The sequence below is a fragment of the Carassius carassius genome, chromosome 30 (genome assembly GCF_963082965.1).
Source record: "Carassius carassius chromosome 30, fCarCar2.1, whole genome shotgun sequence".
NCBI classification, from domain to species: Eukaryota; Metazoa; Chordata; class Actinopteri; order Cypriniformes; family Cyprinidae; genus Carassius; species Carassius carassius.
This window is the reverse complement of record NC_081784.1, coordinates 1446223-1473105: the sequence shown is the minus strand read 5'-3', so window position 1 is coordinate 1473105 and position 26883 is coordinate 1446223. Positions and strand designations below refer to the sequence as shown.

The 26883-nt window shown below is 36.4% G+C and overlaps 1 protein-coding gene across 3 annotated transcripts in view; it reads left to right on the top strand.

Moving 5' to 3' along the window:
- Nucleotides 1-21567, top strand: part of LOC132110382 (geranylgeranyl pyrophosphate synthase-like) — a 30915-nt gene extending 9348 nt beyond the window's left edge. For 2 of the 3 annotated variants that reach the window (XM_059516942.1, XM_059516940.1), the window contains exons 2-4: nt 1063-1160; nt 7077-7147; nt 20716-21567. In XM_059516942.1, the coding sequence (XP_059372925.1) occupies nt 1088-1160; nt 7077-7147; nt 20716-21528 (957 nt within the window). In that variant the 5' untranslated portion in view covers nt 1063-1087 and the 3' untranslated portion in view covers nt 21529-21567. The remainder of the gene's footprint in view (nt 1-1062; nt 1161-7076; nt 7148-20715) is intronic. The other variant, XM_059516939.1, reaches the window with a different exon arrangement.
- The last annotated feature ends 5316 nt before the right edge of the window (nt 21568-26883 follow it).

The following is a 26883-nucleotide window of genomic DNA, read 5'->3' as shown; positions in this document are numbered from 1 at the left end:
TTTTGGTTGGTGGTTTAGTCATGCAGTGATTAAATAGACATGATAATTAAACACCTGATGGTTTAAATAGCAACTTTTTAACTGGTCGCCAGGATTAGGATTATTATTTCAAAACAGTGCGCCATCATTAATACAGTAATAAGCCACTTGAGCTGTATTGCTTTTATATAAATGGCAGCAACAGCAATAAAACACACCAATATTCAATTAATAATTACATTTTTAGTTATAATAATCAAAATAAACAAATAATTAAATGCATTTAAGCTTTAATGTCTCCAGTCAAAATGTTAAATTCATGGGAATCAATGATATGTAAATATGCATGTACACTACTATTAAAAATTAGTTTTTTTTTAAATAAAAAATTAATACTTTTACAAAAGATTTCTATTTCAAATAAAAGCTGTTCTTTTGAATTTTCCATTCAGAGAATGCTGGAAAAGAAAATGTATCTCAGTTTTCACAAAAATATAACCGTTTTCAACATTGATCATAATCAGAAATGTTTCTTGAGCAGTAAATTTAGAATGATTTCTGAAGATCATGTGACACTGAAGACTGGAGGAATGATGCTGAAAATACAGCTGCACATCACAGAAATAAAATACAGTTTAACATGTATTCATATAGTAAACCGCTATTTAAATTTTAATAATATTTTAGAATTTCTACTGTATTTTTGATCAAATAAATGCAGCCTTTGTTAGCAATAGAAGAGCATTTAAAAAAAATCTTACTGACCCAGTAGTGTATTTAAATATGGATATTACATTTTATAGACACTTGAACATTTCACGAAATTCTTTCAAGATTTATTTAAATTGAGATCTACTAAAATAGGTTTGTTCTGGAACAAATGAAGCCCTGCTTACTGTGGGAAAACCCCAAAGCTTCCCGACACCCCGTACATAATGTTAGCAGTTTTCTAGGAAGTAAAGCAAATCAAATCAATGACAGCTCGGCCAGAAATAATTGGCTGTTTAGATAGAAGAGAAAATCCTGAGCTGTCACCTTCTGTGGAGGCTGTGTTTGTACTCTCACGCTCTTCTTCTCTCCCAGCAGATTTCTTTGTAGAAAGGGAGGCATGGACGGAGACAAAAGAGCAACTTCTGAAAGGATTCTTCTGGAACCGTACAAGTACTTGTTACAGCTGCCAGGTAAGAAAGAAAGCATCTGTAGGGCATTACGCATTTATTTTTGGCTGCATGTACAGTACAGTGGTGCTGAAGGAATAAATCACACAAAATACAAATTCATTTACTCACCACCATGTCAGTCAGAAGCTGTGACTTTCTTCTGTGGAACATGAGGACAAACTTACTCAGGAATGGAAATAGACTGAATTTTAGTTTGTTGTTTGAACGTTTGAGACACAATTCAAGCTGTTTTGAATATGCAAAATGAAGAACAAGATCAGTTTTAGTAGTTTTTTTGGTATACATTTCAAAATGGGTATGTTTGTTTGTTATGGTTTATTCAGACAGAATATTATAGCCGTGGTCACCATTGTATGAAAAATATCTATGTAAATATTCTTCAAATATTGCTGGTTTTACTGTTTTGTGTTTAGAGTAGTCAGTCATTCATATGGGTTTGGAACTGGCTTGGTCTTGTCTAAAATGTAGGTTCAATTATATTTTAAGAATGGCATCACTTTAGGAAAACCGCTTTATGGAGATGACGGGGTTTTCAGTGGGATTTTATAATGAAATGAGTCGTAATCACTGCACTACAGTAATTTATTACAGAATTATGCTGCAGCGACGTTTGCTGAAATAGTGAAATGCTTCCACATTTTGCATGACTTTATTTTGACCTGCTCTAAGTTGGAATAATTTAAAGCGATAGTTCACTCAAAAATGAAAATTAGCCCATGATTTACTCACCCACAAGGCATCCTAGGTGTATATGACTTTCTTCTTTCAGACAAATCCAGTCGGAGTTGTATTTATGAATGTCCTGGCTCTTCCAAGATTTATAATGGAAGTGAATGGGTGTTATTTTTCAATAGTCCAATAAAGTGCATCCATCCATCATAAAAAGTACCACATATGTACCACAATGTTAAATGTTATTTAAATAAATAAAAATTATATATTTATAAAATCGACAAACTTTATTATATTACATAATGAATTTTATTTTCATTTAATATTAATAATTAACATGGAATCTCAAATGTGTGACCTGGGTTTACCATATTTTATGCACCATGATCCAATATTTGTAAGTTATAAACGCATTTTATTTAATGATGCATTTTGTTTTTCCAATTGTTTAATAATAATGTGTGACCTTCTGTGTTTACTTTATTTATGTGCCATGATCCAATAAATATTATGATAAATTTGTAAATAATACATAAATATGATAATGCCTTCCCGTGGGCTCACCACCTACAGGAGGGACCGTAAGGGGCCGGTGCTTAGACAATCGGGCGGCAGTCGAAGGCGGGGGCCTCGACAGCCCGATCCCTGGACACGGAAACTAGGTCTAGGGACGTGGAACGTCACCTCACTGGCGGGGAAGGAGCCCGAGATTGTGCGTGAGGTTGAGAGGTTCCGACTAGCGATAGTCGGGCTCACCTCTACGCACAGCTTGGGCTCTGGAACCACACTCCTCGAGAGAGGTTGGACTCTTCACCACTCTGGAGTTGCCCATGGTGAGAGGCGGCGGGCTGGTGTGGGTTTGCTTATAGCCCCCCAGCTCAGCTGCCATGTGTTGGAGTTTACCCCGGTGAACGAGAGGGTCGCTTCCCTGCGCCTTCGGGTCGGGGATAGGTCTCTCACTGTCGTTTGTGCCTACGGGCCGAACGGCAGTGCAGAGTACCCGGCCTTCTTGGAGTCTCTGGGAGGGGTGCTGGAAAGTGCTCCGACTGGGGACTCCGTCGTTTTACTGGGGGACTTCAACGCCCACGTGGGCAACGACAGTGACACCTGGAGGGGCGTGATTGGGAGGAACGGCCCCCCTGATCTGAACCCGAGCGGTGTTCAGTTATTGGACTTCTGTGCTAGTTACAGCTTGTCCATAATGAACACCATGTTCAAGCATAAGGGTGTCCATCAGTACACGTGGCACCAGGACACCCTAGGCCGTAGGTCGATGATCGACTTTGTGGTCGTTTCATCCGACCTCCGGCTGTATGTCTTGGACACTCGGGTGAAGAGAGGGGCGGAGCTGTCAACCGATCACCAACTGGTGGTGAGTTGGATCCGATGGCGGGGGAGGAAGCTGGACAGACTCGGCAGACCCAAACGTACTGTGAGGGTCTGCTGGGAACGTTTGGCCGAGTCTCCTGTCAGAGAGATCTTCAACTCCCACCTCCGGCAGAGCTTCGACCGGATCCCGAGGGAGGCTGAAGATATTGAGTCCGAGTGGACCATGTTTTCCACCTCCATTGTCGAAGCGGCCGCTCGGAGCTGTGGCCGTAAGGTTTCCGGTGCCTGTCGAGGTGGCAATCCCCGAACCCGGTGGTGGACACCGGAAGTAAGGGATGCCGTCAAGCTGAAGAAGGAGTCCTATCGGGCCTGGTTGGCTTGTGGGACTCCTGAGACAGCTGACAGGTACCGGCAGGCCAAGCGGACTACAGCCCGGGTGGTTGTGGAGGCAAAAACTCGGGCCTGGGAGGAGTTCGGTGAGGCCATGGAGAAGGACTATCGGTCAGCCTCGAAGAGATTCTGGCAAACCGTCCGGCGCCTCAGGAGAGGGAAGCAGTGCCCTACCAACGCTGTTTACAGTAAAGGTGGGGAGCTGTTGACCTCAACTGGGGATGTCGTTGGACGGTGGAAGGAATACTTCGAGGATCTCCTCAATCCCGCTGTCACGTCTTCCATTGAGGAAGCAGAGGCTGAGGGCTCAGATGTGGACTCGTCCATCACCCAAGCTGAAGTCACCGAGGTAGTCAAGAAACTCCTCGGTGGCAAGGCACCGGGGGTGGATGAGATCCGCCCTGAGTACCTCAAGTCTCTGGATGTTGTGGGGCTGTCTTGGCTGACACGCCTCTGCAGCATCGCGTGGCAGTCGGGGACGGTGCCTCTGGAATGGCAGACCGGGGTGGTGGTCCCTCTTTTTAAGAAGGGGGACCGGAGGGTGTGTTCCAACTACAGGGGGATTACACTTCTCAGCCTCCCTGGGAAAGTCTATGCCAGGGTACTGGAGAGGAGAATCCGGCCGATAGTAGAACCTCGGATTCAGGAGGAACAGTGTGGTTTTCGTCCAGGCCGTGGAACACTGGACCAGCTCTATACCCTCTACAGGGTGCTGGAGGGTTCATGGGAGTTTGCCCAACCAGTCCACATGTGCTTTGTGGATTTGGAGAAGGCATTCGACTGTATCCCTCGCGGCGGCCTGTGGAGGGTGCTCCGGGAGTATGGGGTCCGGGGCCCTTTGCTAAGGGCTATCCGGTCCCTGTACGACCGGAGCAGGAGCTTGGTTCGTATTGCCAGCAGTAAGTCAGACTTGTTCCCGGTGCGTGTTGGACTCCGGCAGGGCTGCCCTTTGTCGCCGGTTCTGTTCATGATTTTTATGGACAGAATTTCTAGGCGCAGCCAGGGGCCGGAGGGGGTCAGGTTTGGTGACAACACGATTTCGTCTCTGCTCTTTGCGGATGATGTTGTCGTGTTGGCCTCATCAAGCCAGGACCTTCAGCATGCACTGGGACGGTTTGCAGCTGAGTGTGAAGCGGCTGGGATGAGAATCAGCACCTCCAAATCCGAGGCCATGGTCCTTAGTCGGAAAAGGGTGGCTTGCCCACTCCAGGTTGGTGGAGAGTTCCTGCCTCAAGTGGAGGAGTTTAAGTATCTTGGGGTCTTGTTCACGAGTGAGGGAAGGATGGAACGGGAGATTGACAGACGGATCGGTGCAGCTTCTGCAGTAATGCGGTCGATGTACCGGTCTGTCGTAGTGAAGAAAGAGCTGAGCCGCAAGGCGAAGCTCTCGATTTACCGGTCAATCTACGTTCCTACTCTCACCTATGGTCATGAGCTTTGGGTCATGACCGAAAGGACAAGATCCCGGATACAGGCAACCGAAATGAGCTTTCTCCGCAGGGTGGCTGGGCGATCCCTTAGAGATAGGGTGAGAAGCTCAGTCACCCGGGAGGAGCTCAGAGTAGAGCCGCTGCTCCTCCACATCGAGAGGGGTCAGCTGAGGTGGCTCGGGCATCTGTTCCGGATGCCTCCTGGACGCCTTCCCGGGAAGGTGTTCCGGGCGCGTCCCACTGGGAGGAGACCCCGGGGAAGACCTAGGACACGCTGGAGAGACTATGTCTCCCGGCTGGCCTGGGAACGCCTCGGTGTCCCCCCAGAAGAGCTGGAGGAAGTGTCTAGGGAGAGGGAAGTCTGGGGTTTCTCTGCTTAGACTGCTGCCCCCGCGACCCGGCCCCGGATAAGCGGAAGAAGATGGATGGATGGATAATGCCTTTTCTTTTCTCCATTTATTAGTTATTAACATGGAAGCTCAAATGAGTGGGTTCACCGCATTTTATGTGCCATTACCAAATATGATGCCAAATTAAATCTGTCTAAACATCAACGAGACATTGTTGCAGTTTTTCATTGTGGATATATGGTGACAGGATATATAGTTACAGCCCTATAAACAGTGATTTATGTGGAGCTCAGCAGGATGCTGCTGTCACTGCTTGTCATTTAGTGGCAGAAGCGTCATCACAGGAGCTCAGCTGCAGTCAAACAGGAAGTCTACAGTCAGCACAATGCACAGTAAATTATAATATATCATGTGTCTATTATTAGCTGCTTCTGCTGTCGCTTCATGAAGCATGTTGTAAGATAAGAGGGATTAGAGAAAGGACAAATATGAGATTCACTGTCAGAGATTCAGAGATTTACTGTCCAGTGTTATTTTAGTATCATTGCTATAGAAATAGTTAATGTTAATATTTGGAATTAGATTTTATTTGTATATGTTCCATTTTCAGTTTAAATTTAGTTAGTGATTTAGTATAAATTTGTCATTTTTAATATTTAATTTAGTTTATACATTAAAAAAATATTAAATTAGTTTTCTTTTTAATTATAACACTTCAAAATAGCTCAAATAAAATGTTTAAGGATTTTGTTTTTTCCATTTTCAATTAACGTTTATTTCAAGTAATGAAAACGTTTTTGTGGTTTTATTTAACTTTAAATGTTTTGATAAAAACATTAAGATACCGTGTAATTTATTTTATAATTATTTATAAAATTAATAATTATTTTATAATAATTGTAAACATTTATGACTCAGTCATTTAATTTGTATTAATTGATCAAATGTAATTACCTTTTTTTAAATAGATAATAAAATATATTACAAATAAATTGTTTTTATAACCAAAATCAATAATGTAACTGTGAAATCGTTATTATATTATAGTGTAAAGTTATATTATTATTCAATTCTAATAATTTCAACATTATTTTAAATCTTTATTTTTTGTAATATTACATTTCGAAAATTAAATTACAATAAATAAATTACAAGTTCAGTTTGTATAACCATATAAGTAATATAACTGTAAAGGTTTAATATAAAAGTCAAATTTAAAAATACTTTTAAAAAAATGAATGACTCAGTCATTTTATTTGTATTAATTGAAAAAATGTAATAAAAATTACAATAAGTAAAAATAATAAATTGGTTATTTATTTGAAATTTAATTTATTTATTTAATTATCAAAGTCAGTAAGGTAACTGTTGGAATTTTGTTGATACAATTTGTCAGGAATTGAAAATCATTAAAATAATTTTTTAATTATTATGTCTACATTATTTATTGATTTGTTTTAGTACATTTAGTTTATTTTAGTACTTCAAACTAGCTGAAATAATTTATAAAATGCAAGTTATTTTTATTTGATATTTCAGGAAACCGTTCAATTAACTTTAAAAAGGATTTTATTGCAATTATCTTTGGGTTTCAGTTTGTGTGTTGTATATCTATAGATAAACATATACTAATATTCCTCTCAGCTTGTCTGGGTGCAGATTTTTTTTGCTAGAAAAGAGTTAGAAATGCCTTTTTCAAATCTTTTTTTTTTTTTTGATTGAAAATATTTTCTCTGTTTTGACAGGAAAACAAGTCCGAACAAAACTCTCGCAAGCGTTCAACCACTGGCTCAACGTCCCAGAGGACAAGCTTCAGGTAAAGCTTCATTTGTGTTGATCAGGAAGCGTTTCAGTGTTTAATAATGATGAGAGAAGAGATCTTTGAATTCGGCTGTACTTCAAATGAAATACTCTCTATTGTAATGTGATTATTTAGCAGTTCATGAATCCCAATAAAAAAACATTTTCACCCCATTCCACCGTTCATATTAGTTATTGAAAGCTAGTTGTTTTCATTTATGCATTTAGCAGATGTTTTTATCAAACATTGAATCATCTAAGTTATTTTTATCCAAAGCAACAATTATTTATATTATATATTTTTGTTGAAGTTTTTAAAATTCTCCTTTTCCTCAATAATCTTCATTAGACTTTCATTACTTTTTTTTTGTGTTATTGTTGTTTTAATTTTATTTTATATTTTATATTTATATTTTATTTTATATTTACATTTAAATATTTATTTTATATCTATTTTATATTTTTTTAATATTTTATTTTGTTTTATTTATACATTTTATATAATTTGATTTATTAATTGTTTATTTTTTTATTTGATCCACAGCTCTGTGCATGTTATCGACTGGTTTAGTTTCGATAGTGTCTGTTCCTCACGGTATCTTCTCTCTGCCATCTGAGGTTTCTGTTAGGTTTACCATAATGCGTGTTGGTTTTTATTTCAGTTTTTACCTACTGTGTCACTTGACTAATTAAGAGAACAGATGTTCTCACACAACATGCTCCCAATGTTTAACATGATTCATCAGATCATTTTCTGAATCGCTGCTGTACCTTTAAGCTTTTATATGTAAATGCACTGTTAGGATGTTGATGTGTAAATGTGATTGGTCAGGTGGTTGTGATGTCATAACTTCGATTTGCACGGCATAAGCACTGATTTCTAGTCATTTCATCAGATTGCATGCTCACTTTTAAATGTCTGTCAATTGAGAGAGTTGCTTTGGGTGATGCATGGTGATGTAGTTGCATCATCAATTCCTCCTTGGCAGGTTTTGGCTTTTTTTAGTATAGTTACAGTCCGTACAGAAGGCCCATGATCATTCCTACACCCGGTTTGCACTCCAGTGACCTGTGCCGCTCTCGCAGCCTAAAACTCCCATGCAAAACTTTTGTTTTGTGCAATCTGGCTATTTTCTGATTTGTCTTGTTGTGTTTCTGCACTGCACTGGCAGTCGAGGCATTCATGACGGCGATCGTGTTACAGCAGAGAGAAATAAAGCATTTAAAGGTTCTCCCAGGAATTATTGTCATTGTCACTCATGTCATTGTGCTTTGTATAATAAAGAAAATTTGCTAAAATATCCAAGTTTACTTAATATATATAATAATAATAATAATTAGTTTTGGTAGTTATTTGCATTAATATTATGGTTATTGTTATTATTATTATGAATTTTTTTTATTCCCCATTATTCCTAGTGATTCTTATTAATTATCATTACTGTGTAATGGTGTGTTTTTATTATTATTGTATTCAAGTTTGACATATTGTAATATGAATATATATATATATATATATTTTTTTTAAATTTTATTATTATTAGTATTTAATCTTATAATTATATTATTTTATATAATAGTAATAATAACAGCAATTATTTTCATTATTATTGCTGTGTAGAAGTGAATACTGTATATACACGTTTACATAAAAAAAACGAATTATATATTTTTCTATTATATTAAGATAATTAAGAGTAATACAATTAATATGGTGTAAAAAATAATACTGTATAATACACAATGTTTACGTTTATATCATCTTATATATTCATATAATTATCAATATTAATACAATTAATACTGTGTAATATTATCATTATTGATCAAAAGCGATTTTCAAACAGATGTGATTGAATTACTTTTTAACTTGGTTAGCTGACCAGATATGAGATCTGAATATCTTCTTATACCTGTTTTTGATCTTCAAACACATGCAGTCTGTTAGCAGAGAAAATGTTTGGTGGGTTAAATGTGTATGAAGAGGCGAAATCTCTTTAAACCTCTTCTTATAGTAACACCATCAACACAGAGTGCTCTGAGCAGGGCTCTGCATGCCAAGAGCTGGAAACCAGAAACTGGTTGGATTTTCTCTGAGTGGGAAAAATCCAAATGCAATTCATTTTTTGGCAATCCAGCTGTTTTCTCTCCAGCGCTGCAGATCTCTGTAGTGCTGACCAACACATGAGGAATGCCATTAACGCAGGAGGACTCTTTGCAGTGATTATTAGATATTGTCAGTGGCATATTGTTAGCACAGTATTGAGTTGGCGCAGAGGATACTTAAATTATTGGATAATCATTTGAGAGCCACTGAAGAGGTTTTAAGTGATTTATTTATTTATTTATTTTTTGCATCAGTTCCATGTTTGGTTCCATGCACTATGATTTCTCTGCTGTTGATTGCAAAAGCAAGTGTGAGTTTTCTCTCATTGGATAATCGGTTTGTTTTTACACCCAAAAATGGAAATTTGCTGAAAACTGGCAATCCAAGATCAGGATGAGTTTGTTTCTTCGTCAGATTTGGAGAAATGTAGCATTGCATCACTTGCTCTGAAGTGAATGGGTGCCGTCAGAATGAGAGTCTCACAATTAACCCACAGCACTCCATCCCATCAGTTAACATTTTTTTTACTAAAATGCGAGTCCATAATAACCCTTCCTCCAGTGAACAAGTGTTCTGGTCTGAATCAGGAGAGAAATCTGCGCAGATCGAGCAGCGTTTAAACGGCTCTAAACAAATATGTGGCTGGATTTTGATGTGAGAGACGACAGGAGATGCACTTTTTCACTGGAAGAAGTGTTATTATGGATTATAGATTCATTAAAAACGTATTCTCCAGATGTTAACTGTTGGAGTGGTAGCTCTGGTTGAAACACTATTGGCCTGTTTACATCAGGCTGGTTTTACACGGCTTTAAATTTTTTTATCTTTCCAGCAAGCTTCATGTTCATAATGCAAGATCGTTTTTTTTTTATGCTTGTGTTTGCAGTAAGGCAGGCGGGAATCTTTTTCAAGACGTCCTTCAGAAGCCATTTGGTTTGTTTTTAACGAAGAGGAGGATCATTCGTTTGTCTTCATTTTGGATATGGAAGTAGTAATCTATACCTGGTCAAAAGTCAAGTCTGAAACATTTAGTCACTCATATTTGATACTATTGGTCGACCGATATGTGTTTTTTGACAGCCGATGCTGATGCCGATATCTTGGAAAGCAGGGGGCCGATATAAAGCCGATATAATTTTTTTTTTAACTATTATTATTATTTAAGAAATTAGAAAATTTGACAATGGATTAAAAAAATAAGTGTAAAAGAAACATGCTTATACTTTAGATGACAGTATTTTTCACAAATAAATATTTAATAAAAATATAATAAAAAGAAAGTAAACACCGTAACCAACAGGGCACTCAGTATTCTGGGAAGTTTGTGTGCATTGGGAATCAAATTTTACAAATAAAGCCAAGGTAACACTCATTTTACATACAACACACAGTGAAAATTACATAAATGACAGTGGGCAAATGCATAAAGCACAGCATAATTTGAAATCACGAGTTTATAGTTTAAAGCATTCATTTCATACGGACCGACCAGAGAACATGTGATCTTGCTGGATACACACTTAAGATCTCATAGCTGGATTCCACTAAGTTTGCAAGGTTTGTAAAATTAAATGTTCATTAGTCATTCAAAGATTTGTTTAAATTATATAAAAGCATATTCGTTTAGAATATAAAGTATTATAATGTCAAACTTTGTTACTAAAAGGCCTTATATAAAACAATCGTTGTATACTTTGTATACATTAATTTCTTTGTTTAACCGTTCTGATTATTAGACCAAATTCTATCCATATTAGACAGAACTGTTAACAACAACGATGAAGGAGAGAGAGTGTGAGCACTGTGTGCTCAGACGCTTCTGCTCTCAGCACCGTCAAAATAAAAGTCCTGCTTGGAACACATTGGTCAAGCAGAAAAAATTTGGCCGATACCGATATTAGAAAAATATCAAATATCGGCCGATATATCAGCCTTGGCTATATATCGGTCTACCACTATTTTATACTTTGATGATTAAATGATTAATATGCTTTACGCATTTCACGCAGGGCTGTTTGTCAGTTCTATTCATGAGCTGCTTGTTAGTCAAGTGATGATTACTCCTATTTCTCAGATGAATCTATCTCCCTGTAAACTCTTCTTGAACCGTCAGCTTGCGCCGTTATAACGGTGGTAGCCTCCCTAACTTAAATAACTATTTTAAAGAAAAAAAAACTTCGGGCCACAGACAGGATTAAACCTGTCAAAAATTAACTTAACCCAGGATAGCAGAAAAATACCCACCGGTTACACAACAAATTATAATAATAATCCCAGACTAAAGGTCATCAGGATATTTATTCTTCCATATGTTCAAAATCATAATAACACAGAAAACCGAAATGGACAAACAAAAAAAATAAAACAAAATAAGAAATGGCCACATTTTGCGCGTGCGTGTGTTGCAGTGTGTGTAAAGGCGGCGCAAAGGTACTGACCACGTTTGCAGGTATTGAAGGCACCAATGAGTATCGCGGGTCACCAGACACCAAGATAGGTGGATAAGCGGTTTTTGCCTTGTCTTCAGGGCCGCTCATGACAGTTGGTCTGGAAGTGCAATGCTTCAGTCACGCACCAGACATCATAGTCTACCCATGAAACAGCTGGTTGACACGCAGCCGTCTTTCCACCGTAAACCGTCACTCATACGGGTGACCCTCATGTGCAAACAAACGGATGGCGCTTCTGATTCAGGTACGACACGCTCCCTTAAATACAACTCTCTTCCGTTGTTAATTTACACACTCCACCCAAAATCACGCTAAAATGAAAGTGAAAGTAACCAATGTTGTAGAACAGATTTTGTTTGCCACACCGTATATCACTCGTGACCACAACATCACACTGCACTGACGCCTGCCAACAGATCGCTTCTCATTCACCGTTCACTTCAGCTCACGTTTCACTGAATCTAAAAATATAAAGAACGCCTTTGATATCAGCTCAGGATTCAGAAGTGCATTAAAGAGTGTCACCGTTTCCTCACGACTCACGAGTGTTGATTTTCTGACTGTTTCCTGCTGAGCATTATTTTTCTTTAGAGGACGCATTGCCCTAGTTTCTCTTGTGTTTGTGTGCGTTTAGATTAGAAGGTTCAAAGTAGCTGGAATTCTGTTTTCCCGAATTGTTTTGGGAAAGCTGGTGAATCTTAATAGTTTGTGAGTTTGTTCAGAAACATTTATCTAATGGATCGTGGAGTTCACTACATTTCAGTCAGAGGACAGAACAACTTAATAAAAATGGGTGAAATTTACAAAAACAAGTCCAGGTTGTTGTTGTTGTTTCTTTTTCTTTTTTTAACCCCAAAAAGGAACAACTTCTCGGTTTTGCATAAAATAATTACTTGTTTATAAACTACTTTGTAGTTATTTTTGTTTATATTTGTACTTTTCATTTATTTATTCTTTTAATATATTTATTTTATTTGACTTTCTATTTAAATATTTATATAAAACCATTGCATTGTTTAATTTGTTGCATCTATTTGATCATTTAAAATCAATTTTCAAAATTATAATTTTTTTCTAATTGCTTACAGTCAGCATAAATTGTGACATTGTGAAGTGTTACATTTATTAATTTAAAACGTATAAACATGGTTGAAATAGTGCTAGCTGTAAAAAGTTAGTTAAAATGTATGAGACTGAAACTATAAATTATTAATTCTAAATATACTTTTTATATATTTTTTTGTTTTATCATTTTATATTTGTGCATATAAAAATCATGGCATAGTTTAACTATTTGCATCTATTTAAATAATTGATCATTTATACAGAAACACTTTGGATTTAATCTTGCTCTTAATCAGTGTATTTGCTTTATTTCAGTACATATATCTAAACGTTCATCTGGAAAACAGTCAGGACATCTGAAAGCAAGCAGAAACACTGTTGATGTCATCGCTGGATGATGTAATGTTTCTCGAAGGCAGACAAAAAAACAGTTATGATCTCTATCTTACTGTTTGTAAAATGCTTTAAGACTGAAGAATCATTGCTTGTTCTTACTGATGTACGGTGAATCCGACGTGTGTGTGTGATTATAGGGTCTCTGCATGGACAGAATCTAACTAAGCAGTGTGTTTGCAGGATAAATAACGCTGGCCGGACTCCCAGCACATTACTATGCAGCTGTAGTTTACAGTGAATGTGCTTTAACTCCGGTGCGAGAGCATCTGATCCTCTCTTAAGGTCAAACGCTCAGCAGTTCTTCAGTCTCTGAAATCTTCCATGTCTGTCTTTCCTCTGGAAGTTTTTCTTTCACTACACACCATGTTTGAAGCGGATGCCAGCGCTGACGCACCCTGCTGGTCGCTTCAGCACACCAGCTTTTGCATGAAGTGAAGTGTTTTTCAAAGTAAAGATCAAGACTGTCTCTGTTTAAACCCTTGAAAGTACAATACTTCATCTAAATGCTCTTTTTGAACTGTAGACCTGAAGAAAATCAACTCCTAGGCCCATTTCACAGCAAGTATCACTCAAAAAATATTTAGGCCTAAATGTAAGATTATGTATATAGAATTACATTAAAACTTAAAACTTGCTTCTATTGTCCTCATTTGTTAGTCGCTTTGGATAAAAGCATCAGCTGAATGACAATTTAAATATAATGTAAATGACAAAACTTATTCGAAATTTAAAACAAGCTCCAAGTCAAATAAGTAACAATAAATAAATATCTTCATATAAACAAAATAAGGCTTTGTCTGTGCTCTTTCCGTTTAAAATGACAGGCAACCACTCCATTTTAATCATGATCAGTGTTGGGCTGTAACGCAGTTCCATTTGACAGTAACTAATACTGTAATGCATTACTTTTCAAATAAATTAACTCAGTTACCATTACCATATGGTGTATTGTCCGTAACTTTTTTTTGTAATTAATTAATTTCGACTGAAGTGCAGCCTAACCTGTTTGCACCAGCGACGCATTGTAGGATTGGTGGATGCCAACCACTGTAAACACGAAGACGCACTGTGGGCCATTGTTGATAGTTTTCATACTTAAGCTGTGAAAGGAACATTTTTAAGGGCTCAACACAACAGCTTTTATGATGCAGAAGCCACTTTAGTTTTTGATTCTGAATATATTATTCAGGTGTTTTGTTATTTATTTCAGAAATCCTTGTGATATACAATATTCAGTTTGTGCTGGTCTGACTTGATCAAAATAGTGTTTAAAAATTACTTTCTGTTTTACTTTGTGTTTGTATAGACCATAAGGGCCGTTTCATAGTCAACGCATCTGTACGCATACGCGTCCCCGAGGCTACGCATCGTTACACTTCGGCCGCCATTATGCGTCGGTGCGTAGCCAAATGTGTCGTCCTAGTTTTTGATACGCGACGCGCCGATGCACGCAATACTATGCGTTGTCGGTGGGGGCGACATTGCAAGTATTGTACATTAATTCAAGTATATTGTGTTTACTGAAGAAGAAGGTTTGAATACAATGGCGGGCGAAGAGGAAAAATTATGCGAACTTATACGTATTCCTCCACATTTATCTCTGCGTTGCCTTTGTTGCCGCCGATGTAAAATCAGCAACAGAATACACTCCTCTTCAGTTGCCATTGTGATCTGAATATCACGCGACCCGACTCTACTAATATCACCCGACTCTACTACCCCCTGTTGCGTGAGCGGTGTATTGCATACACGCATCGCCCGTGACGCTTGCGTCCACTGTTTAGACTATGAAAGGGAGCGCGTAGCTCGCGTCGTTCGCATTGCTTGCTCGCGTTTCTCGCGTTGACTATGTAACGGCCCTAACGCATAAAAGCGCATTAATGGGAACATTAAAGAAAGTTCTTTTAAAAAATAACTAAAAAGTTGCTTTTAACAGTAATGCATTACTTTTTGGTGTAAGTAATCAACAAAGTAATTGAGTTACTTTTTGAATTAAGTAATTAGTAACTGTAAAGTAATTAGCACAACACTGGTGTTGATCGTGAATCATTTGAGTCAGTTCGGGAGTTCGGAGCGTGAATCATTTTAATCAGTGCGGGAGCTCGGAGCGGGATCGCGAATCTTTTGAGTCAGTTTGGGTATAGCGAATCATTTGAGACAGTTCGGGAGTTCGGAGCAGGATCGCGAATCATTTGAGTCAGTTCGAGAGTTCAAAGCGGGTTTGCGAACCCTATGATTCTATATAGAACCCCAATGAACCCTTTTTTCTAAGAGTGTTGTCCAGTGTTGGGCATTACTTTTTAAATAAATTAACTCTGTTACCGTTACCATAGGGTGCATTGTCCGTTATTTTTTTAAAAATTAATTAATTTTGACTGAAGTGCAGCCTAACCTGTTTGCAGCAGCGACACATTGTGGGATTGGTGGATGCCAACCACTGTAAACACGAAGACGCACTGTGGGCGTGTTTCCGTTTATTCAAGTATGTGCGGCAGTCATGGCGAGTCAAGGCGAGAGCAACACGAGTTTCTCAAAGTGGAAATATGCTCATTATTTCACTTTAGTTGAGCATAAAGACAAAAAAACTTTTATTCAAATGTAAGCGATGTCTTTCTGGTTCGAATGTCCTATCCTAGCCCACGAATTTCCAATCGGTGCGCTCAGATTTTGTAAACCGTACCCTCGGTTTTTGAATCTGTACCCACAAATTCATAATCTGCGCACACACTTTCTCAATTCGTTCCCATGGATGTGTAAACTGTAGCCTACTCACGGATTCATGCAGCAAGCTCCTTCGTGTTAACTTTTTAACTGTTTAACTTCGTGTAAACAGTTTTAATGAATATTATTATGTGGAATGGGTCTACAGCAAAGTGTCTTAAGTGATTCTCTGTATGTTTTCTCATACAGGTGAAACATTGTTGAAAACATGCATCTTGTCTCTACTGTGGAGTCGCCGGCTTTCAGTCAGCTACTTAGCATGATAACATAGATTTCATTTTTAAACAGCATATATATATATATATATATATAAGTACATGTATGTATGTTTCTCGAAATTTATTCTGAATAATTCAGATTGCTTTCATTTATTAATTTCAAAATGTTCTGTGTTATGTTGTACATTGTTGATAGTTTTCATACTTAAGCTGTGAAAGGAACATTTTTAAGGGCTCAACTCAACAGCTTTTATGATGCAGAAGCCACTTTAGTTTTTGATTCTGAATATATTATTCAGGTGTTTTGTTATTTATTTCAGAAATCCTTGTGATATACAATATTCAGTTTGTGCTGGTCTGCCTCAATCAAAATAATGTTAAAAAAGTACGCAAAATTAACGCATAAAAGCGCATTAATGGGAACATTAAAGAAAGTTCTTTAAAAAAGTAACTTAAGTTACTTTTAACAGGAATGCATTACTTTTTGAATTAAGTAACTAGTAACTGTAACTAGTTACTATTTCTTAGTAACTAGCACAACCCTGATCATGATCCAAACAAAGATGCCGCATACATTCAACATGAACAGTTTTTAAGCTAAATTAGATTGTATAATTTTTAAATTTGAAGCCAAAACAGAATAGTTTGACTTCAGTTTTGTGAAACTATACATAAAACAATATTTGCATGAAACTGAAACAGCTGACAAGCTGAACGAGACGCAGATTCACTCTCTGCCAGCAGGTGGAGCTTAAAGCATTTCCTTGGTTACTGCTGTAAACAAAGCACTTATGAGTGCCGCTGTGGGTGGAGGTTAAAGGGTTTCCTTGGTTACTGCTGTAAACAAAGCAGTTGTGAATGTTGCAGCAGGTGGAGCTTAAAGCATTTCCTTGGTTACCGCTGTAAACAAAGCAGCGCTGCTCTTATGAACTTTAATATGAATAATACAGAGGCAAGATGAAAGGAAAAAATACTTTATAAACTTTTATTCTAAAGACAGTAAGTTCCACTCAGACATGCATTCATATAAACTCCTGCCCCTTAATGAATCACTATAGCACCTCAACTGATTTGAAGCATCACATTTTGAGTCGATTTTCAGCCGGCTTGCGGTTACTCTCTAGTCACACATGAATGCAACAGATCAGGGGCCGGATTCACAAAACATTCTTAAGTAGATTCTTAAGTCTTTTATTGTGGCCAGCCTAAGGCACACCTGTGTAAAAATCATGCCTGTCTAATCAGCATCTTGATATGCCACACCTGTGAGGTGGATGGATTATCTCAGCAAAGGAGAAGTGCTCACGAACACAGATTTAGACAGATTTGTGAACACTATTTGAGAGAAACGGGCCTTTTGTGTATATAGAAAAAGTCTTAGATCTTTGAGTTTAGCTCATGAAAAATGGGGACAAAAACAAAAGTTGTTGCATTTATGATTTTGTTAAGTGTAATAGTATTAATGTAGTGTTTTAATTATTTAAATGATTTAAACTTTTAAATTGGTCTACATTGAATGTTTAATTATAGTATTTTATTTTAGTTGATTGATTACAATGTAACTAATAGTATAAATGTAGGTTTTTAATTATTAAAATTAACATTTTAAATTATATTACATAATTGCATTAAAAGAACTTTTCAATTGACCAACACTGACCATTTAACAATATTATTTTATTACTTTAATTGATTGATAAAAAGGAATTCTTATAGTATTAGTGTAGCATTTTAATGATTAATTAGTATATTTAATTGTTATAAAATTGCAATAAGAACATTTAAATTGGCCTACACTGACTTTGTTTAACATTGATACAGTATTATTTTATTTGATTGATTCAAGTAATTCTAATAGTATTAATATAGTATTTTAGTATTATTTAGTTAGTAAAATTAGTATTATAAATTATAAAATTAATTGCATAAAATAACTTTTCAGTTGGCATGCATTGAGTTTGTTCAATTAAAATAATAAAATATTATATCATTAATTAAAATATAATTCTAATAGTATTAATGTACTATTAATATTAATTAATTTATATTGGTCTACATTTAATGTTTTTGATTTTTCTTTCTAGATTTAAGAATATTTTTAAATTAATTTATAATTGTGATTAAAATTTACTGTTTTTGAAAGAAATTAATCATGAAGTTAAAATAAAGTATATTTTAATTTTAATAATTCTTTTCAATCTCTTTCTTAGTGTCTCATGTCCCCTTTAGGCCTAAGAGTATTATACAGGTGCATCTCAAATTAGATTGTTGTGGAAAAGTTCATTTATTTCAGTAATTCAACTCAAATTGTGAAACTTGTGTATTAAATTCAATGCACACAGACTGAAGTAGATTAAGTCTTTGGTTCTTTTAATTGTGATGATTTTGGCTCACATTTAACAAAAACCTACCAATTCTCAACAAATTAGAATAAATCATAAGACAAAAAAATAAAACATTTTTAGTGAATTGTTGGCCTTCTGGAAAGTATGTTCATTTACTATTTTTATTAGTATTTGTGGGTGACAAAACTGAAAGCTTCTGTAGTTTTAGTCAAGCATTTTTACCTACAGTAGGCAAGCTATAAATAAATCAAAGATGCAGTTATGCACGTGGCATCTTTGAAAATCTATGGCATGATGCATCTGCGCAGAGTTTGACTAAAAACTCTGATGTTAGTGTGCATTCAGACACACCCTGATGGTAAACACTATCTAGTGCAGTGTGAGCAGCTGCTGCCCCCTGCAGGTCATCACATCCATTACAGTGCGTCTCTCAGCCTAGGTTTACAGCCATCTTTTCCGCGTACATATCAAACACTATGGCAGAAAGTTATTAAAACACAAAGTAAATAAACAAGACACACTTGCTTCAGAATACACTTCACTTCATCCACATCCCTGATGTTTAGAGCAGAATGCTTATTTTAGTTTTAACTGAACTTTAATATACTTTGATGTCAGTCTTTCCATATTTGCACACCTGTGCATGTGTATATTTAGGCTGTTTATTATTATTTTAATATGTAATTCTAATAGTATTAATTTATTAAAAATATATATTTTAAAAGTGATGTAAAGTGCAATTATATTAAATATTTTAATATCCTAATTAAATGTTATTTGTATAGTATTGATGTAATTATCATAATATCCATTTTATTATAAAGTATACATTTAAAGGCAGGGTAGTTAAAAAAAATGTATAAAAAACTTTTTTTCCAAATTTGTTTAAACTTTATTTATATATCAATACATAATTAAAATGTAAGTACTCTGAAAAAGAAAGTATAAAAATCGAGTGACTGTAAAGACAGCTCATTATTTCCATTCACTCCACCCCCTCCCTTCTGGGCTCCTTCCAAAGCCTCTACTACGGCTCGCTAAGTAATGTTATGTTAGCTATATTACGCAGCTACGTGTGCTAATGACACATGCTTCATGAAAAAAATATGTATGATCAAAATACAAAAAGAAAGATTTACCTGTCCAGCAGAAATAAAGCCATCAAGGAGTCACTTTTCAGCCCCTTGAGTTCCCTCAGTTCTCGCCATCGCTGGAAAGCCACGCCGATATAAACTCGCGTTTTATTTCTTTGTTTATCCAGAGACTTTTTGTTCATTGCCTTTTCTTGTACTGTTACTGTCTTCCTTTTTTTGCCTGGTCTGCCTTCACTAACTGCATAGGCCGGTACTGTGAATTTTGCTTGATGTTTCTCTGCCATTGTTTTGGTATTCCTAGGATCCGTGCCTGTTGAATTCCTCAAATCAAACGTGCACGCGCAAGTGGGCAGGTCATGTGTGGCAAAAGGGTGGTTGCCATGGTTGCGAGAGAGTGACAGTCGCCTAAGCCAATCCTATGTTTTGTCCCGAAATGGAAATAATGAGCTGTGTTTAATACAGATTAAACGGTCTAGAGTCACTCGATTTTTATACTCTTTTTATCAGAGTACTTACATTTTAATTATGCATTGATATATATAGAAAGTTTAAACAAATTTGGAAGAAAGTTGTTTATACATGTATTACCTACCCTGCCTTTAAGTGAGCACAAGTGACAATTATAACAGTATAATAAATATAATTTTAATTGATTCAAATTAATTTGAATGCATAATTATATTTTGTAGTTGTAGTATTGTAGTTATTATACATAATGAATTAGCACAATGATTAATTATATAAATTGTATGATTACAAATCATCTTGTTGTCTTCCAAAATAAATTAAGCATTGGACTTTCATATTAAGATTTGATTACCATTGCATATAAAAAGTTATAATTTTAGATTTTAAATTGGCCTATATTTATTAAGATTGTAATATTTTACAATTATCATTTTAATTTAAACTAAAATCTCTTTGTCAGTGTACTGTGTGTGTATATGTATATATATATATATATATATATATATATATATATGTATATATATATATATATATATATATATATATATATATATGAGGTATGCGTATGAGTATATATGCAATGCAATTTTTAGATAATATGCTGCTGTGTAATGTATTATTATCCAGCTTGAATCTGCTAAATGCATGTGTGCATGAGTTGACTTTAGACTGAATATCGGTGATCTGGTTTTCATAATGATCTTATATTTGTCTCGGCAGGTGATCATCGAGGTTACGGAGATGCTGCACAACGCCAGTCTGCTGATCGATGACATTGAAGACAGCTCTAATCTGCGGCGTGGTTTCCCGGTGGCCCACAGCATCTACGGTGTGCCGTCGGTCATCAACTCTGCCAACTACGTCTACTTCATGGGTTTGGAGAAGGTGCTGACGCTGGAGCACCCCGAGGCCGTGCACGTCTTCACCCGTCAGCTGCTGGAGCTGCACCGCGGTCAGGGACTGGACATCCACTGGAGAGACACCTACACCTGCCCCAGCGAGGATGAGTACCGTGGCATGGTGCTGCAGAAGACCGGCGGCCTCTTCGGCCTCGCCGTGGGCCTCATGCAGCTCTTCTCCCACTGGAAAACAGACCTAAAGCTGCTTTTAGACACCCTGGGGCTCTTCTTCCAGATCCGGGATGACTACGCCAACCTGAACTCGACGGAGTACAGTGAAAACAAGAGCTTCTGTGAGGATCTGACGGAGGGCAAGTTCTCCTTCCCCACCATTCACGCCATCTGGTCACATCCCGAGAGCACACAGGTACAGAACATCCTCCGGCAGCGCACGGAGAACGTGGATATCAAGCGCTACTGCGTGGATTATCTGGAGAAGGTGGGCTCTTTCGCTTACACCCGTCAGACGCTGCTGGATCTGCAAGCCGAAGCCTATCGCTTGATCGCGGAGCTCGGAGGGAATCCAGAGCTAGAGGCTCTGCTGCAGCATCTGAGTCGCATTTATAAAGAGCCTGGGGGTGGAGCTTCGGCCAGCCAATCGAGAGAGCCTGGGGGCGGGGCTTCGAAACAATAACTCTGCTCTGAGATTAAACTGTACTGTTACTTTGACTACACAGCAAACTGCATTCAGTCCAGAGTCTGTCGTTTTGTCCCATTCATATTTCTGACATATGAAGTGTAACAGACCTCTTAGTCACAGATATTTGGTGTACTGTAATTGGCATCTAATGGTGGACAGATGCTGCCTCGTTTCATTATAAATGATAGCTTTAAACAAACTGGCAGAGAAAACAAATATTTAACATTTAAACAAGGACTTATTTCACCACAAAATCAAACCAAATACATTGTTAAATTAAAAATAATTATAATTATTTTGAATTGTGACTATTTTCATGAGTCATTTGTAATACTACTTGTAATAATAATTTATTAAAACTAACTGTCAGATTAGTAATGTCATTTCAACACAAAATACAAATAAATATTGTTTTGCTTTATTTTTTTCTCATTGTACAATTATTTTCATAATAAACAATTTAAAATGACATTATTATTATAGTCTTTTGTACTGCATTTAATAATTTAAATCAGCATATAATACAGGTTACTATAATTATATATATATATATATATATATATATATGGTGATTTTGGGTGAAATTTGACTTTGGATTATTTTTTTCTCAATCAAGTATTATTAAATGAGAGCTGATTGAACAGTGTAATGGTCTTGTGCTGATGCTTTAACACTCCTCAGCGTCTGGTTTTCGTGACTGATGTTTATCATGAGCAGGATTACAGACAGATCCACCACTTGATGTTCAGATGCCTCTGAAATCGTGAATTCAGATTAGATCTCACGTATGTGATGTATGACAGGTCACTGGGTTTTACCTTTGAACAAATATACGGTTATGTGTGCGTTTATCAGACTCACTATTCTGTGAATAAACACTTTCATACACCACAGTCTCCTGTGAGTGCGTTTTGTGCTGTTGTTATTCTCATGAAGACAAAATTATATCTATTGCATGCATGAGTGGATTTACTTCTGTTACTTGCTTTGCATTTACTATTCAGATATTTATTGCGTGTGAAAAATTGCTATTCTATTCTTGATACAGTACGTAATGTTTACTAATTTTGCAAGTCATTTGCATTTTCAGGTCTGATCTTTTTTTCCTTTTGAGATGACAGAACAAATCAACCACGAATCAGTGCAGGAGATGCAGAAGCAACAGCTAGAATGACTGTAGAACAGAGCGGAGCTGCAAATAGTTATTTCTCTCTATATTTAGAGTAAGGTTTTATTCCTCTCATTACAGTTATGCTGGTGTGTTCTGTTTCTGCACATTTTATAAATGCCTGCAGTGTTGTGCTGTAAACATGAATGATTCTTAAAATCTAAGGAGCAGATTATTAATATTTATTATTATTAGCTATAATAGAAAAACTACATGATGGAAAAACAAAATCATACTTTTAAATCTGAAACTAAAACCGCCGGTAGGTGGCGCTAAATCACTAGCGTCTTAATGAGCGAGTCATTTGAGTCATTCATTTGACCGATTCTTTCAAACACGCGATTCATTCAGAAACGAATCACTGCTGTTTGTACTTGTTTGGAACTACTTTTGATGACAAAATAGAGCAAAAACACAAACTTTAAAAAAAAAAAAAAATAATAAAAAAAAAAAAAAAAATGTAAAAACTCCGTTGTGATATTTCATACATTTCGATTGACATTTGCAATCAGTGTTGAAATTCGATACTCTTGCTCATGTTTTATTGCCCCTACCCCCCAAATAGTTTGCATTTTGGGGGGCAATTTATTTGATTTTTTAATCATTTTATATTAAGCGAGTTAACCACCATTAATTTCCCCACAAATATACATGAATAAAAGGACAACATATATATATATATACACATACATACACATATATATATATACACACACATGCGTACATAGAAATATACAGTCGTGACCAAAAGTTTTGAGAATTACATAAATATTGGAAATTTGAAAAGTTGCTGCTTAAGTTTTTATAATAGCAATTTGCATATACTCCAGAATGTTATGAAGAGTGATCAGATGAATTGCATAGTCCTTCTCTGCCATGAAAATTAACTTAATCCCAAAAAAACCTTTCCACTGCATTTCATTGCTGTCATTAAAGGACCTGCTGAGATCATTTCAGTAATCGTCCTGTTAACTCAGGTGAGAATGTTGACGAGCACAAGACTGGAGATCATTATGTCAGGCTGATTGGGTTAGAATGGCAGACTTGACATGTTAAAAGGAGGGTGATGCTTGAAATCATTGCTCTGCCATTGTTAACCATGGTGACCTGCAAAGAAACGCGTGCAGCCATCATTGCGTTGCATAAAAATGGCTTCACAGGCAAGGATATTGTGGCTACTAAGATTGCACCTAAATCAACAATTTATAGGATCATCAAGAACTTCAAGGAAAGAGGTTCAATTCTTGTAAAGAAGGCTTCAGGGCGTCCAAGAAAGTCCAGCAAGCGCCAGGATCGTCTCCTAAAGAGGATTGAGCTGCGGGATCGGAGAGCCACCAGTGCAGAGCTTGCTCAGGAATGGCAGCAGGCAGGTGTGAGCGCATCTGCCAAACAGTGAGGACAAGACTTCTGGAAGATGGCCTGGTGTCAAGAAGGGCAGCAAAGAAGCCACTTCTCTCCAAAAAAAACATCAGGGACAGATTGATCTTCTGCAGAAAGTATAGTGAATGGACTGCTGAGGACTGGGGCAAAGTCATATTCTCCGATGAAGCCCCTTTCCGATTGTTTGGGGCATCTGGAAAAAGGCTTGTCCGGAGAAGAAAAGGTGAGCGCTCCCATCAGTCCTGTGTCATGCCAACAGTAAAGCATCCTGACACCATTCATGTGTGGGGTTGCTTCTCATCCAAGGGAGTGGGTTCACTCACAATTCTGCCCAAAAACACAGCCATGAATAAAGAATGGTACCAAAACACCCTCCAACAGCAACTTCTTCCAGTTTGGTGAAGAACAATGCATTTTCCTGCACGATGGAGCACCGTGCCATAAGGCAAAAGTGATAACTAAGTGGCTCGGGGACCAGAATGTTGAAATTTTGGGTCCATGGCCTGGAAACTCCCCAGATCTTAATCCCATTGAGAACTTGTGGTCAATCCTCAAGAGGCGGGTGGACAACCAAAAACCCAGTAGTTCTGACAAACTCCAAGAAGTGATTATGAAAGAATGGGTTGCTATAAGTCAGGATTTGGCCCAGAAGTTGATTGAGAGCATGCCCAGTCGAATTGCAGAGGTCCTGAAAAAGAAGGGCCAACACTGCAAATACTGACTCTTTGCATAAATGTCATGTAATTGTCGATAAAAGCCTTTGAAACGTATGAAGTGCTTGTAATTATATTTCAGTACATCACAGAAACAACTGAAACAAAGATCTAAAAGCAGTTTAGCAGCAAACTTTTTGAAAACTAATATTTATGTAATTCTCAAAACTTTTGGCCACGACTGTACATACATACATACACACATAGATACACCTACATACATATACATACACACACACACACACACATATATATATACACATACATACATATATCTATATACATATATATACACATACATACATATACACATATACATATATATACACACAAATATACACATATACATATATATATATACACACAAATATTCAAATATATATATATATATATATATATATATATATATATATATATAATATAATATTCTTACCCAAACTTTTGAACAGTATTTTTTTTTTTTTTGTACTTTTTATTCAAAGAATCCTGAGAAAAGTATTACAGGTTCCAAAAAAAAAAAAAAAAATATTAAAGCAGCAAAAATGTTTCCAATATTGATAAATCATCATATTAGATTGATTTCTGAAGATCATGTGACACTGGAGTAATGATGCTGAAAATACAGATGCGGATCACAGAAATAAATTACATTTTAAAGTATATATTACAATAGAAAACAGCTATTTTTAATTGAAATAATATAAATCAAAATTTAAAAAAAAAATCTATTTTTGGGATTATATAATTTGGACTCAAAACTGTTTCTGGACGAGCTCGAAGCGGTCATCTCTCCATGCGTTCACTAACAGCATGCAGAAACAGATGAATGATTCCGAAGTCATTTCTTCAGCTCTGGAAGACTTTACAGAGGATAGCAAGAGAGAGGCGATGTGAGAAACAAGGAGCCCGACCATCATGACTCTTTTCAGTTTTGTTGGATTTCTCAACACCATGTGGAGAGAAACAATGATGAATACCAGCATGAACTAGGAGCTCGCTGCTAATGTTTCCATGTTTGAGGTCAATCTGGATGCAGTGACGTATTAAATATGAAACAAACCACATTACAGCATTTTGGCTCTATAACCTCTTATTTAATGCCAACAGCGCGCTTTTAAACCAATATCCAAGAATCTGATAAAGATCTACAAAACGTTCATTAAAACATTGATATTGTTAATATGGCAGGACACTACAGACCAAAAATAGATAAATAAAAAGCACTGTTTTTCATGCAAATGTCAATTTTGGGCTATTGCGCTTTCATAACGTTTCAGACGAGTGCAAAGAAAACATCCAAAATACACCTTTAAGTGTTTCTGTTTGTGTCTGTAGATTTATATTCAAATAAATCATATTTAAAGGCCGTTTTCTCAAAATAAGCTTTTTACATCAGCAGCTGCATACCAAACTTTACAGTTTTATACCGATCTATATTCTAAAGGATCTCATATAGGGGTTTGTACATACATCATTCACTTGACGTTATGCATCTCATTCATTAATAAAAATAAATAAAATCAATTACAATACATCTTTAAAGGACGTTTTCTCAACAACAGAAAAAAAAATGTATTTAAGACTTTTTTTTTTCTATTTCAGTGACACAATTTATTCCTATCTACATTATATTTATTTGATTTTATAATCCAGTTTTATTGTGTTTTTAACTGCCTGTTTACAGTATTTTTTGATTTATGGAATGATTAAAAAAAAAAAAAAAAAAAAAAAAAAAAAAAGAACTCCAAATTCCAAAACTTTAAAAATCAAATACGTAAAAATTCTGAAGCTGGGTTTTCCCGATGCTCAGATTTTTGTTCTAGAAGTGTGTGCAAATCAGTGCATACTTAATTAGATAATGCATTATTTGCACATTTAAACAATCAACATCTTTTAGTGAGATTTTAAACCCCACTCACCTGTAGTGTCTTGCCATAAGAGGTTGCTATATGTCATCTCACAAACACATTTGCATCCTGTTGTAATGTTTTATTGTTCATGAATGTTTCAGTGCCACAATTTTGCCGTATTGGAAGAAGACAAATAACAGAGCAGGCTTATAAAGGTCAGGTGAACATGATTAGTGTC